The sequence below is a fragment of the Miniopterus schreibersii genome (genome assembly GCF_964146895.1).
Source record: "Miniopterus schreibersii genome assembly, chromosome: 18".
Lineage (NCBI taxonomy): Eukaryota > Metazoa > Chordata > Mammalia > Chiroptera > Miniopteridae > Miniopterus > Miniopterus schreibersii.
This window is the reverse complement of record NC_138121.1, coordinates 31,182,743-31,194,588: the sequence shown is the minus strand read 5'-3', so window position 1 is coordinate 31,194,588 and position 11,846 is coordinate 31,182,743. Positions and strand designations below refer to the sequence as shown.

General features: G+C 51.9%; 1 protein-coding gene across 13 annotated transcripts in view; it reads right to left on the bottom strand.

Moving 5' to 3' along the window:
- Window positions 1-117: 117 nt before the first annotated feature.
- LSR (lipolysis stimulated lipoprotein receptor) overlaps window positions 118-11,846 on the bottom strand; it is a 13,848-nt gene continuing 2,119 nt past the window's right edge. The window contains exons 3-11 of one of the 13 annotated variants that reach the window (XM_081118930.1): window positions 7,059-7,178; window positions 5,141-5,197; window positions 4,451-4,597; window positions 1,685-1,846; window positions 1,466-1,525; window positions 1,246-1,374; window positions 838-958; window positions 342-702; window positions 118-248 (exon numbers count right to left, since the gene is read on the bottom strand). In XM_081118930.1, the coding sequence (XP_080975056.1) occupies window positions 213-248; window positions 342-702; window positions 838-958; window positions 1,246-1,374; window positions 1,466-1,525; window positions 1,685-1,846; window positions 4,451-4,597; window positions 5,141-5,197; window positions 7,059-7,178 (1,193 nt within the window). In that variant the 3' untranslated portion in view covers window positions 118-212. Of the gene's footprint in view, window positions 249-341; window positions 959-1,245; window positions 1,378-1,465; window positions 1,526-1,684; window positions 1,847-4,450; window positions 4,598-5,140; window positions 5,198-7,058; window positions 7,179-11,846 lie in introns of all 13 variants that reach the window. The other 12 variants (XM_081118941.1, XM_081118931.1, XM_081118934.1 and 9 more) reach the window with 12 other exon arrangements.

Below are 11,846 nucleotides of genomic sequence, written 5' to 3'. Positions count from 1 at the left end.
CCTCCCGGCCAGGGCGCGAGTCCCGAGAGAGAAGGGGACACGCGGCCTTGTGCTGCCACAGGCGGCAGCTCTCCGGGGTCCCCACTTCACGCAGCAAAACAAACGCTTCCCTACACATTTAGGCCTTGTGATCATATATTTTATTGGACTTAGGAATATCAACAGTTCCTCAAATTAAAAAAAAAGTACAAAACTACATACAAAACATGAGATCAGACGACTAAACTTTCCCGACTCAGGGCCAAGGTCTGCAAAGAAGAAAGAAAAGGGTGTGAGCTCAGGAGGACTGGAGGGAGAGGACCCAGGAAGGGCCTTAAAGCCAGGGAAGGTTGTTCACTCACCTTCTTAAGCCTCCGCTCCCGTGAGGCCTGGGAGTCGGTCTCAGAGTAAGGGGGAGGCGCTGGAGGGTAATAGGCTTCCTCTTCCTCCCTGTAAGGTCTCCTCTCCACCGGCCCCTTTTTCCTCAAGGCCTCTTCCAGCAGCCGCCCATCATACTGGGGGTCCCTGGGCCGGGAGTCGTCATTCCGAGCATCCCGGGAGCGGTGGGAGCGGTTCCTAGGGTCGGCATGAGGGCGGTCTCTAGACCTGAAGTCATCGAAGTGGGGTTCCTGGGAGTGTGGAAAGCCCCTTGGGTCTTCTTGGTCGTACAGGTCATCACGGCTGCGGCTTCGGGGGGGTGCATAAGCTCGGCCTCTCTTCCCACTGCTTGGGGGAGACCTCCCTGATTCAGCAGAGCCTGGCCGGGTGAGGTCATCCAGAGCATCCACAGAGCGGGCCCGGGGCCGCCCCGCCCCCCAGCCACTCCTGGGCCGTTCGGCGAGGGGCTCTTGCTCCCACCTCCTGGGACTCCGAGGGGAGTGGCGACCCCATTCCTCATCCTGGATTGGAGTGAGGGCAGGGCCGCGGGAAGGCCGAGATCTCCAATCATCTTCGTGGAGGGAGGTGACTTCACTCATGGCTGTAGGGCAGAGAAGTATCACCGACTGCTGGGAGGTCAGGACTTAATGCCAGGAGCTTGTGGTCCAGCAGTGTTGCCACTTGGCTCCTACACTCTCCACAGGGCCCTAGGCCTCTCTGTGTTAAAGGACAATGTGCCACGTCCCAGGCACTTCTCACTGTGGCCATGGTAGGGAAGGAGGTACTATGTCCAGGATCTGGAGCAGGCATCCCTGGGACAGGTAATCAGGGAGACATGCTCCCCACCCCCCCCACCTCTGGAACCCCTCAAACCCCAAGGCTCCTTACCCCTCTCTACACGGCTGTTCGGGGGGCCTGGTCGAGAAGGGTCGAAGTTGGCCAGTTCTTTCTCCATGTAGTACAGGACTCGCATGGAGTCATCCTGTTGGCTGGCCTGAATCCTGTAGCCACTCCGAACTTCTAGGGACAGGAGATGGAGGTGATCGGTCTGGGTGCTGACCCAGCCCCCCTCCTTTACAGGACATCCAACTTCGTAACAAGTTCTTACCAGAGGGTACACTGCTATCTGCATCACGAAGCAGGGGCACCTGGGAGCTATAACCACCTACTGGAGGAGATTGGCTGTAAGTGGTTGCCCCCTGGAGCAAAGCCCTGCACCCAGCCCCCTCCCCTGCCCCTAATCCCCTCTTTCAGCCCCATACCCCTTAGTGCCCAAATGCCTAGCCTATTCCTGCCCCCACGTGCTCCTGGCTCCCCCAGACCTCACCTGAGCTATTCTTGTCGAAGTCTCCAGAGTACCCGTTGTAGACCGTGCCCATGGGAATCATGGCAGCTGCCGGTGGGGTCTTGGCAGGGGCAAGGTAAGCATAGGTGCTGGGGGCATAGATGCTCGGGACACCTGAGGTGGCTGCTTTGCCAGCAGCATACACTGGTAAGACACACACAGCATGAGACGGTGGCCAGGGGCCATACTGCCCTTCCCTGTGATAAAAGGTCCTGAGGGACATGTGCCTGGACCTTCTCCCCATTCCCCCAGTTGTGGAGCTTCCCTGGGGACGTGGTTGGTTTCTGCAGGTCCATCATCTTCACTGAGTCCACACCTCCTGTGTGATTCCTTAGAGAGCTTTGAGGACGGGTGCATACTGGCAGCCTGGGGCCCCAGTCTGGCAGACCAATGTTTTAACAGTGTGATGTTTACCAACATTTGTCGAGGTTTTACATAAAATCCCAATTCTCTAGCTACCTTATCAGAAGATATGGCCACCTGGGGCCTGCATTCTTACAGGGCAACTGGGCAAAGATGCCGCTTTAGATAAAGCCGATGTGCTGAACCCACAGGCCGAAATATTCCTGTTGGCAGCTGAGCTCCAGCTTTAGAAAACAAATCATCTGGAGGATGTAGGAGGATCCCATACCTGCTCCCCTCCCAGGCCTGCTGGGTCCTACCCATGGCATCTTCCAGACCTAGATGCCACAGGAAGTATCTCTAGTGTTTACAACTCCCAGGCTGCACCCACTCTTACTCTGCCTTCTGCCTTCACTCCCTCCTGGTTCTAGGCTTGACAGCTCAAGGCAAATCCTTGAGCCTTTCCCCCAGGCAAGAGGCTGGGTTATGGTGGCTGCTCTTGCAGCAAAGTCACTGTGCCTAGGCAAGTTGCCTCTTCCCTGGGACTCTAACAGAAAGGGGGCGGGGGGAGATAAGCTCAGAAAGGTCCCTTCACCACTGATTCAGTCTGAAGCAAAAGGCTCAGTGGTCCCCCCAGGAAAAGCCCCTCAGTAGCTCAGGTGATTGGCTGTTTTATTACTTGCTGTGGGAGCTGCAGCTTTCAGATGGCCTGGGAGGACTGTGGCTATCTCCATGGCTGTGGAGTAATGCAGTCTCTGGTAGGGAGTTAATGGGGCCTCAGTTTGGGGCAATAGGGATTCAGGATGAAGGGAATTTGCAGTCCTGGCCCCAGCCCTAGCCTATTTGTGGGGTAACTGCAAATTTGGTTATAACCCTTGGGGGTCCCTTCCCACCTGTGAAATGGACTAACACCCACCACCTGAGTCAGAGGTTCTCAAATAAAACTGACAAGAAAGGTGATGGCTAGCATAATCCCCCAGAGAGCAGCAGATTTTTTCAGGGGAGTGCTATTTTGAGGAACCAGTTTGCCCACCACTGAGCTCAGTGACCACAGAATTAGCCAGCATGGATTGAGCCACAGCCCTGTGCTGGGCACTCACAGTCTTCCCTTAATGCTCACAACACCCCTTGAGGTAGGAGAAATGAGCCCTCGGTCACTGCCGATGCTGAGAGCAGCAATGTCCAATGGCTACTGGGTGTAGGCTGAACTCTGCTCTAAATGCCGGACACACCAGTTTCCCACATTGACCCTGTACGGTGGGCTCTGCCGTAGCCCATTCTACAGAAGAGGAGACTAAGAATGAGAGGGGGACTCACTGGGCTTCCAGGCAGGTAAGGAGGCAAGCCAGGCCTCAGACCTCCACCTTGCAAAAATTGCTTGTGATTCAACTGTTAACGCTGCGTTACACTGGAATGGCAGGCGTGTAGGCTTTAAATCCAAGTACACAAACATGCATCTATCTGGAGTACGTGGGTCCTTCTTTCCATCACCTGTTCAACTACTGGCCTGGAAGTGGGCAGGTGCCATGAGAGGAGCAGCTTTATCCCTCCTTTGGTCTCAGGTTCAAGTTGCTTCTCACATGTAGTTATGTTTCTAGCTGTCCAGGGCACCTGCTCATCAACCAAAGACCCGGTGACTTTACCACGACTAGGGAGAAGGTGGAAGTATTGAACCGACTAAGGGCTAGTAGAGAAGTATGCTTTCATGGCCAATTTTCAGTGCAAGCGACTAGGTACACATACGTATGAATACAAGAAAGCGGCCCCGTTAACATGCATGTCAAAGTTGATGAAAATGGCTATGAAAACTTCGAAAGAACTGAGTGCAGAGGTGCTGGTTCACCCAGACAATCCATGCGGAGGGGTGGAGGGGCAGCGGGGCAGCGGGAGGAGGGAGACTCACTTTCTCCCTCCTTCCCCTCCTATCTTATTTGCTTCCTTCCCCACTTCCATCCCCAACCTTGCAGGTGCCACTCTGACGGGCTAGATATGTCTTTAAACATTGTGTCTGTGTAAAACCCAAGTGGTTGTGTGAGTGAGGTTTTTTTAATTTGCTTAATTATGTGATGCTTTAAACCTTGTTTGGTTTCTTACCTTTTTCAGTTAAGATTTTGTTTTTAAAGGGAGATTTACTTTCTAGTGATTGTTTTGTACTATTTGAATAGTACTATTTGAAAACATGGTTTTTACCATGTTTATAGGTTATACTTTCAAAAAGAGAAACTCGAACAAAGATTCAAAATAAATGAAAAGTTGAAGTATGTAAATAAAAATCTAAATCAGCTGGTCCTCCTTGGCCCACTTTCTCCCAAATCGCTCACCTCGTATCCTCCAGACAAGTGGCACCGCCTCCCCTTGGACCCAGGCAAATTGCCAAGTAGGGGTGGTCACTCGAGGGGCACTTACAAGCCTCTGGGCAGCAGCACCTGTCTGGGCAGCAGGGGCACCTGACGTAACAGCAGCAGGTGTGTGGGCAGCATTGACACCAGCAGATGCCCAGGAGGAGGAAGACAAGGAAGACAGCCAGGCAGACAACCACCACGAACAGCCAGTCTGCAGAGAGATGGGAACAGGCCCTGAGCCAGGAGGCCTGATGGGAACAGGGACACAGGCACAGAAGGGCAGTGCAGAGACAGGTGGGGCAAAGCTATCTGCAAAGCTTGTCAGGGAAACTGCAGCCCTTGCTGGAGTCTCCATGCCAGAAGCTGGGGTATAGCAGCAGAGGGATGCCCACTCCTCTCCAACCCAGGCCAGTCCCAAAGGAACTCGCCCTGGGCTCACCAGGGCAAGGCAGAAAAGGAGAGGGGACCTGGCCAGAGCAAGATAGGCCATAGCCTCAGAGAGGGGACAGAGAGCCAGCTGCCCAGATCCCAAAGCCCGGAAGAGCACTACAGGCACCAGTCACAGGAGCTTCCTGCCTACACCCCAGGCCCATCCTCAGCCATCCCTGCCCACCCCAAAGCCCAGAGCCAGGTCACTAGATGCCATGAGTTAAGAGTCAGGCAAGGTTAGTGGGGGTCCACAGCGCGTGGTGTTTAGGGTGGGGGAGAATACTTAGAAGCAATAAATAGTGTGGGGGGGGCTCTGCCCCCGTACCTTCCATGGGCCCCGCCTGAAAACCAGGTAAGAGCTCAGCCACCCCTGAGGTCCTGCCTGGAGGGACAAAAGAGAGACATATTATGCTGGCAAGAGCCAGCCCAGGCTGCCCCTCCCCAGAAGTCCAGCTCCTGGCTTATCAGGGTGAAGGTGTGCCCCGAAGCAACAGACTGGACGGTGGCCCAGGAAGGTCACTGCACATTGTTCCTGCCCCCCACCTCCCCTACCCACATGGGGGCTCTTTTCCAGAAGGGCTTCCATCACATAATTTACCCTCTCTCATGCTTCAGGGGATTCTGTTGCCCAGAAGGGTCCCAGTACATTTCCCATGGGTTCCAAAGGCACAACCTCAATTAGGACACCGTCTTTTCCACATACATAGGTCCTGCTGCCCCAAAGGGTTGGATCCCATGTGATGAGGACAGTACTGTTCCATCAGGCATAGTAGGCACAGTATCCTAGGGCCCTTGAAAATGTTTTTATTTTATTTTAAAATCTGAAGAAAAAATATAATAACACTAAATATATAATAACGGTCTTTATAGCAAGGTAATCATAAAATATATATATATATTTTTGAATGCAGAGGAAGAGGCCCATGAAGGCAAAAGTGCCTACAGTCACTGAAAGTCGTAGTGTGGCTGATTCTTTGGCCCACAAGGGTGCCACCTTGGTCCATGTGTTCTGTCCCATCTGCAAGTCTTGTGGCCCAACTAGTGCCTTCCCTCAGGTAACAGGGCTGCTCTGCGCCCACAAGCGTATCACGGGGGAATCCACACACCCAGCTCTCTGCCCACCTTCTACCCAGAGCTTACGCACTCTGTGCCACGTGCCCCATCAAGGGGCTTTCCACCATCCAAACCAGCAGTTCTCACAGTGCCATACACTTAGCCATTACTGGCCCTTTTCTCTCTCATTCTATCATGGGTGTACAGTGGAGTTTTCCAGAGAATGTGCAACATATGACATGTCATCGCTTTGATGGTAATGGCTTGTGTCTTTGTGTACCTTGCTTTAAAAGTTTTCCGGTTTCAACTTCTAAGATGTTAACCAACTATAGATATAACCCACAAAAACATAAACAAAAACTCTTTTGAGATCCTCAGTAATTTTTCAGAGCATAAGTAGGTCCTGAGACTGCATGTTGAGACCTGCTAATGCAGACTGTGCATTTTACCAAGGACATGCAGAGGTTCTCCGGGTCACTGGTATATGCATTCTGTCGCCCGTGTTTGAACTGTTGCACGTGCTCATTCACACACGCATTTCCTTGCATCATGCGTATGACGATGGTAGCGTACGGCCTGGCAGCATCTCGCATGCAGCACGTCGCACAAGGCTTTATGTGTTGGGTGAGAACAGAGCATCTGGCTGGCTACAGGCAACATCCCTTCCACACGTGGCAGGGGGGCCTCATGGCTGGACAGGGGTTGCTGGCGGCTACCCTACCCTGTCCCTGGGCATTTGGAGGGGCCTGGCCTGAGGAAGCACTCACTGTGTAAGCCACAAACACCACCCCAGCAGGACAGAGCTTGGGCAAGGTTCCTGTGCTTTGGCAAAGGCCTCTGGGGTCAGATGTGGCCCTGGAGATGTGACAGGTGGGTCCAGCTCCCTCTCAATTATACACACATCAACTCTGACCATTTCTGTATTTTTTTAAAAATTAAACGATATGAGGTCGAGTCCCCAATTCTTTCCACTCTTAGTTTGGCTCTGGCTTACTTGAAATGTTGTTGGGGGAGGGGTCTCTGCCTAGGGTGCAGGGCACAGATAAGCCCAAGTGACTGATGGTGCCGTGAGGGGAGAGCAAAGCAGCTGAGAGAGCCAGAGAATTAGCTGGAGAGAGGGAGACACAGAAACAGGAGAAGAGACCCCTTTCCCCTCCCCATCCCAGGCCCTCAGGGCCCAGCCCACTCACCCAGGACGATGAGCTCTGCGTAGGCCTCGTTGTTCCCCTGGAGGTCCTGGGCCGAGACTACAGAGCAGTAATACACACCACTGTCCCCCCAAGCCGTCTGGTCAAAGGTCAGGTCAGCATCTGTACCAGGAGGAGAGTGTGAGGCCACTGTGGGGGATGGGGGAGGCCAGAGCCTCCCACCATGGGGACATCAGGAATCAGGGAAAGAGGTAAGGGAACGGGGCTGCAGATAGACCAAGTGACAATGAAATAATTCATACCAGGCAGTGCTTCCTCAGGCTCTGTATTAAACACTTGACATGGGGTATTTCAAAAAAGTCTGTGAGGCGGGCAGTGTTACCTTCCCAGTTTATAGATGAGATGACCTCACCCGTCCAGGGTTGTCCAGCTCATCAGTGGTCTTGAATCCAGAGCCGGTGCCTCAAACTTACAACCATTTTCTGTACCACCTCTCAAAGCAAAAGTAACCTCCCCCAATGAAAAACTTCCAGGGAGCCTGGTGTAGGCCCAGGGCGTGGGGACAGGGTGAGGAGGCAAAGATAGGTAGCTTGGATTCCAGAAATCAGGACACGCGTGGGCATGAGAAATAGTGGAGTGTGCATGTGTGTGAGGGAGAAAGAATTGGACCGTCTCAGTTCCCTAATCCATCCACCCATCAGCCCCCACAATCCAGGTCAGGCCCAGGGCTTGGGGACGCTCAGGTCCGAGGCTGCCCCGGGCAAGGAGCCTGTTAATTACACCAGTAAAGACAGTCTTCCAGCATTTCCAGTTTCCTCTCTACACCCCAGGCCCTAATTAATTAAATCCCTTCAGCCATCCACCAGTGTGGGGCAGGGTGGACCCCAGCGGGCAACCCCACCTGAGGCCCGTGGAGAACAGGAGACAGGAAGGAACACTCCACAGCGGCCCAGCCAGTTTCTTCCCCACTAACCTGCCCCACATACCCGCTGCCCTTCTCCATGAGACCAGCAACCGTGTGTGCCCGTCTGCAGCACCTGGCACCCACCAGGGCATCAGCTAATTGCCACAGGAATAAAACACTGGAGTCTTCCTCCTTTAGAAAGAAAACCTCACGTCCACAGAAAAACCCTCCTCTCAACAATGTCTACCTCCAACTCCAAAAGCCTTACCCTGGCCCACAAGGCCCTTGGCATGACCTGGCTACCAGTTACGCCAGCCTCAGCCCCACCACTCTCCTTCAGTCGCTGCTCTGGACACTCCAGCCTCCTCACTGTGCCCCAACACGCTGGGCCCACACCTGCCTCGGCCTGCACTTGTGCCAGTACTTCTGCCTGGCACTGTGTTCTCAGACCCTCGCAGGGCTGGTTCCCTTCTGCTCCCACAACTGCCCTACCCCACTGCTAGCTTAGGAGCTGAGCACCCCAATCCTACCCAGAACAATGTGGGCCCCACGCAAGCAGAACCTGGTCTGTCTGTCACTGCTCAGTCCCCAGTGCATAAAACACAGGGCCTGGCCAGGACCCAGAAATGAACCCCTTCCCTCCTCACTAGCCTTTGCAGTCTGTTCCAGAATTCTAGGTACATGGTTGTATTCAAATAGGCCCTTGATACATTCAATATTCAGCATAATTACTGAAAGCATCCCATGTTCCGGGCAGTATCTGAGGCATGTGGTATACTTAAGAGCAACAGTTCTCAAAGTGTGATCTGTGGATCCTGGGTTTCCCCAAGGCCTTTGCAGAGGGTCCCAGAGGCCAAAGTTACTTACATAATACTAAGATGTTATTTACCTTTTCCACTTAATCTCTGAAAGTACTGTGGAGTTTTCCAGAGGCGACATGGTATGCACAATCCCAATTTCTACTCAGCCAGACTTCAAGGAGATAAAGCAACGATGCCATTTTCATTCAAGTTTTTTGTTTTGTTTTGGAAAATACAGTAGTATTTTCATTAAAACTATGTTATCCATATTAACCTATAAGGAGTGTATCACTGTCATTTTAAATAGTTTTTTAAACTTCTCTCAGTTTGCTACCTATAAAAAAAAAATTCTGTGAGGACCTCAGTAACTAAGAGTGTAGAGGCCCTAAGACTAACAGTTGGAGAACCCCTGCTATGGACCGCAGACATAAACCCCTGAACAGCAGACCTTAACTGGGGAAGAGAGACAAGTAAAAAAGTTAAATATCTGGCATATCAGATGGCGGTAAGCAATATAGAGAAAGCCAATCAAGGAAGGCAGACAGAAAGTGCCCGTGGGGATGGAGGGATGTGCAAGTTTAAGTACGGTGGCCTTCAGAGCGGACATGAAGGAATGGAAACGGCACCTCTCCATGGTCATGTATCTAGCCACCAGTTACTGAGTTCCTACTATGCACTGGGTCCCTTTGCATCTATTCTTTCACTGAATCCTCATAAAACTCTTAACTACATTCTCCCTAACCCTCTGGACTCTCCAGAAAACCATCATTTCCCCACCCTATCTTTAAACCAGACTCTGACCACACCTCTCCAAAACCAGAGCTCCAGGGCAGGTCCCTGCCCAACGCTGAAGAGGTGAACAGGAACTCCTGCCACAGCAAAAGTTTATGGGCCTCCCTGTGTTTTGTTTGGCCTGCACAATGTTTCCAAAACCCACGAAAACTACGGATTTCCAGCTGCTTTTGATCAATTCTAAGGCCTGGGCCCACCTCCTTCCTGCAAGGCGCGCCCTGTTCCCGGTCTGTACTATGGTCCTGACACACTGGGTTGGGCACTGCTCCAACTGTTTTAGGTACAGGGTGAAGATACCAGTATACAGTTGGGAAAAGAAGCTGGGCCTCCTCCAGACCTCTGGGCCTCTGGTTCTGTGTCCCCACACAGCAGAGGCGGCCCTCATGATCTCAGGGGTCCCATGGGCTCTCTGGTTATGTTACTGAGTGGGGGGGGGGCACATGAACCCCAAGCAGCCTGAGATAGAAACAGGGCTCCTATCCAAGTACCCACCACCATCCAAAGCAGGGAAAATGGAAGGGGGTGCAGGCCCCACCCACCTGAGGGACTCTGAGGGTGAGCCACAGAACTACTTTCACTTAGAACATGATGCTGGTGACGCTTAGGACACCACAGGGAAGTCCACTTTTCTCCATTCTCAAGGCTGAAACAGAGGAAGCTCCCATGGCTACTGGGTTTCCTGAAAGGACGTACATACAATGGATGCTCACAGCCTGTATCGAACACAGGCTCGGATCAAGGCAGCTTGAAAGACCTGGGCCTGTGAGACCCCCAGAGCATGAAGACGGCCCCAGCCTGAGTCTGGGGGTCACTCTGGAGATCTGGACTCAGCAGAGGATGCCCTTCAAGGGCATCTCAGTACTTAGGCTGTCCTGACAGGGCTGCCAATCAGTCACGGCTGGTCCTGGCGGGAGAGGTCCCTGGGATATGGGGGAAGGGGCCAGGACAGGTTAACCCCCAAGAAGCCCTCTGTCCTCAGGAATAGCAGGATGCTTTGGGTTGAGCTGCCCATGGAAATTCAGGGCAAGTAGGTCAGGTCCCTCCTAGAAACAGGAACAACAGGCTCAGTCCCTGGAACCTTGCCTTTCGTCCATGGTCCAGACAGAGTGAGGGAAGGAGTGTGCCCATGCCCTGGTCTCTTGGGGTATGCAAAGGGATGCTCCCTTCACCCCTCTGCCCCCGTGCCCAAGATTAAAACTAATCTTCTTGAAGAGAGTGAAAGGATAAATCCATTAAGTGGGTGAGCCTTCATGCCTCACCCACTGCTGCCCATCACCTTCCTCCCTGCCCTCTAGATTCTTAGGACCTAGTCCTACTCCCTCCTCAAATCACATTTGCAGAGCTCTTAGGGTGTACACCCGAGTCACTTCACACAGCATAGTACCCTAGTCTATTATATTATAGCACTTAGTACTCTCAAATATTCTCTTACTCTTTATCTGCTGTTTACTGCCTACCTCATCCCACTAGCCCATCACCTCAAGGGCACGGATATCGGATGTCCTGATCACCACTCCATCCCCAGCGCCTGGCACTTAGTAAATCCTCAATAAATACCAAATGAATGAATAAATGAATGAACAACTTCCCCACTACCCCTTACTTAGTCCCAATAGGTGCTTCCCTTCATTAGGCAGCATCAAGATTATGGACAAGGGCTCTCAGGGCTGCCTGGATTCAAATTCCAGCTCCAGCTCTGTGCGCCTAGATGAGCTACTTAACCTCTCTGTGCATCAGTTTTCAAGTGTAAAATGTGGACATAAGGACGCAGTGGGAGAATGTGTAAAGTGCCTGGCAAGTCATAGACTTTCTCCATTAAAATCACTCAGCCCACCCTGGTGGTCAAGCAAAGTGGTTACCAGCTTAGAGACTAGACCCAAAGTGGCTGACTTAGAATCCCAGTTCTGTTACCAGCTGTGTGACCCTGAATAAGTGACTTTGCCTCTCTGGGTCTCTGTAAAATAACAATAACAGGATCTACTTACACAATTACTGTGTGGTCTAAATGAGTTAATCCACATAAACTGGATTAAAGCCTGGCATATAGGAGGTCCTTTATAAGTTGTTACTTACAGAAATTTTACTTACTATTGCCAGTAGTATTAGTATTATAGAACCCGGCCTCTCTCTCCATTACCTAACTCTTCTTTATTTCCATGCACTTAACAGTACGTATTGTGTTTATCTTGTCTCTCTCACTGGATTAAAAACTCCACAAGGGAAAGCATTTGGTAATTTTTTTTGCTACTGTGAAATTTCCAGGGCCTCAAACACCTGGTGTATGTTAGATGCTCAATAAATTTTTGCTGTAAATAAAGAAATGGATGGATGGAA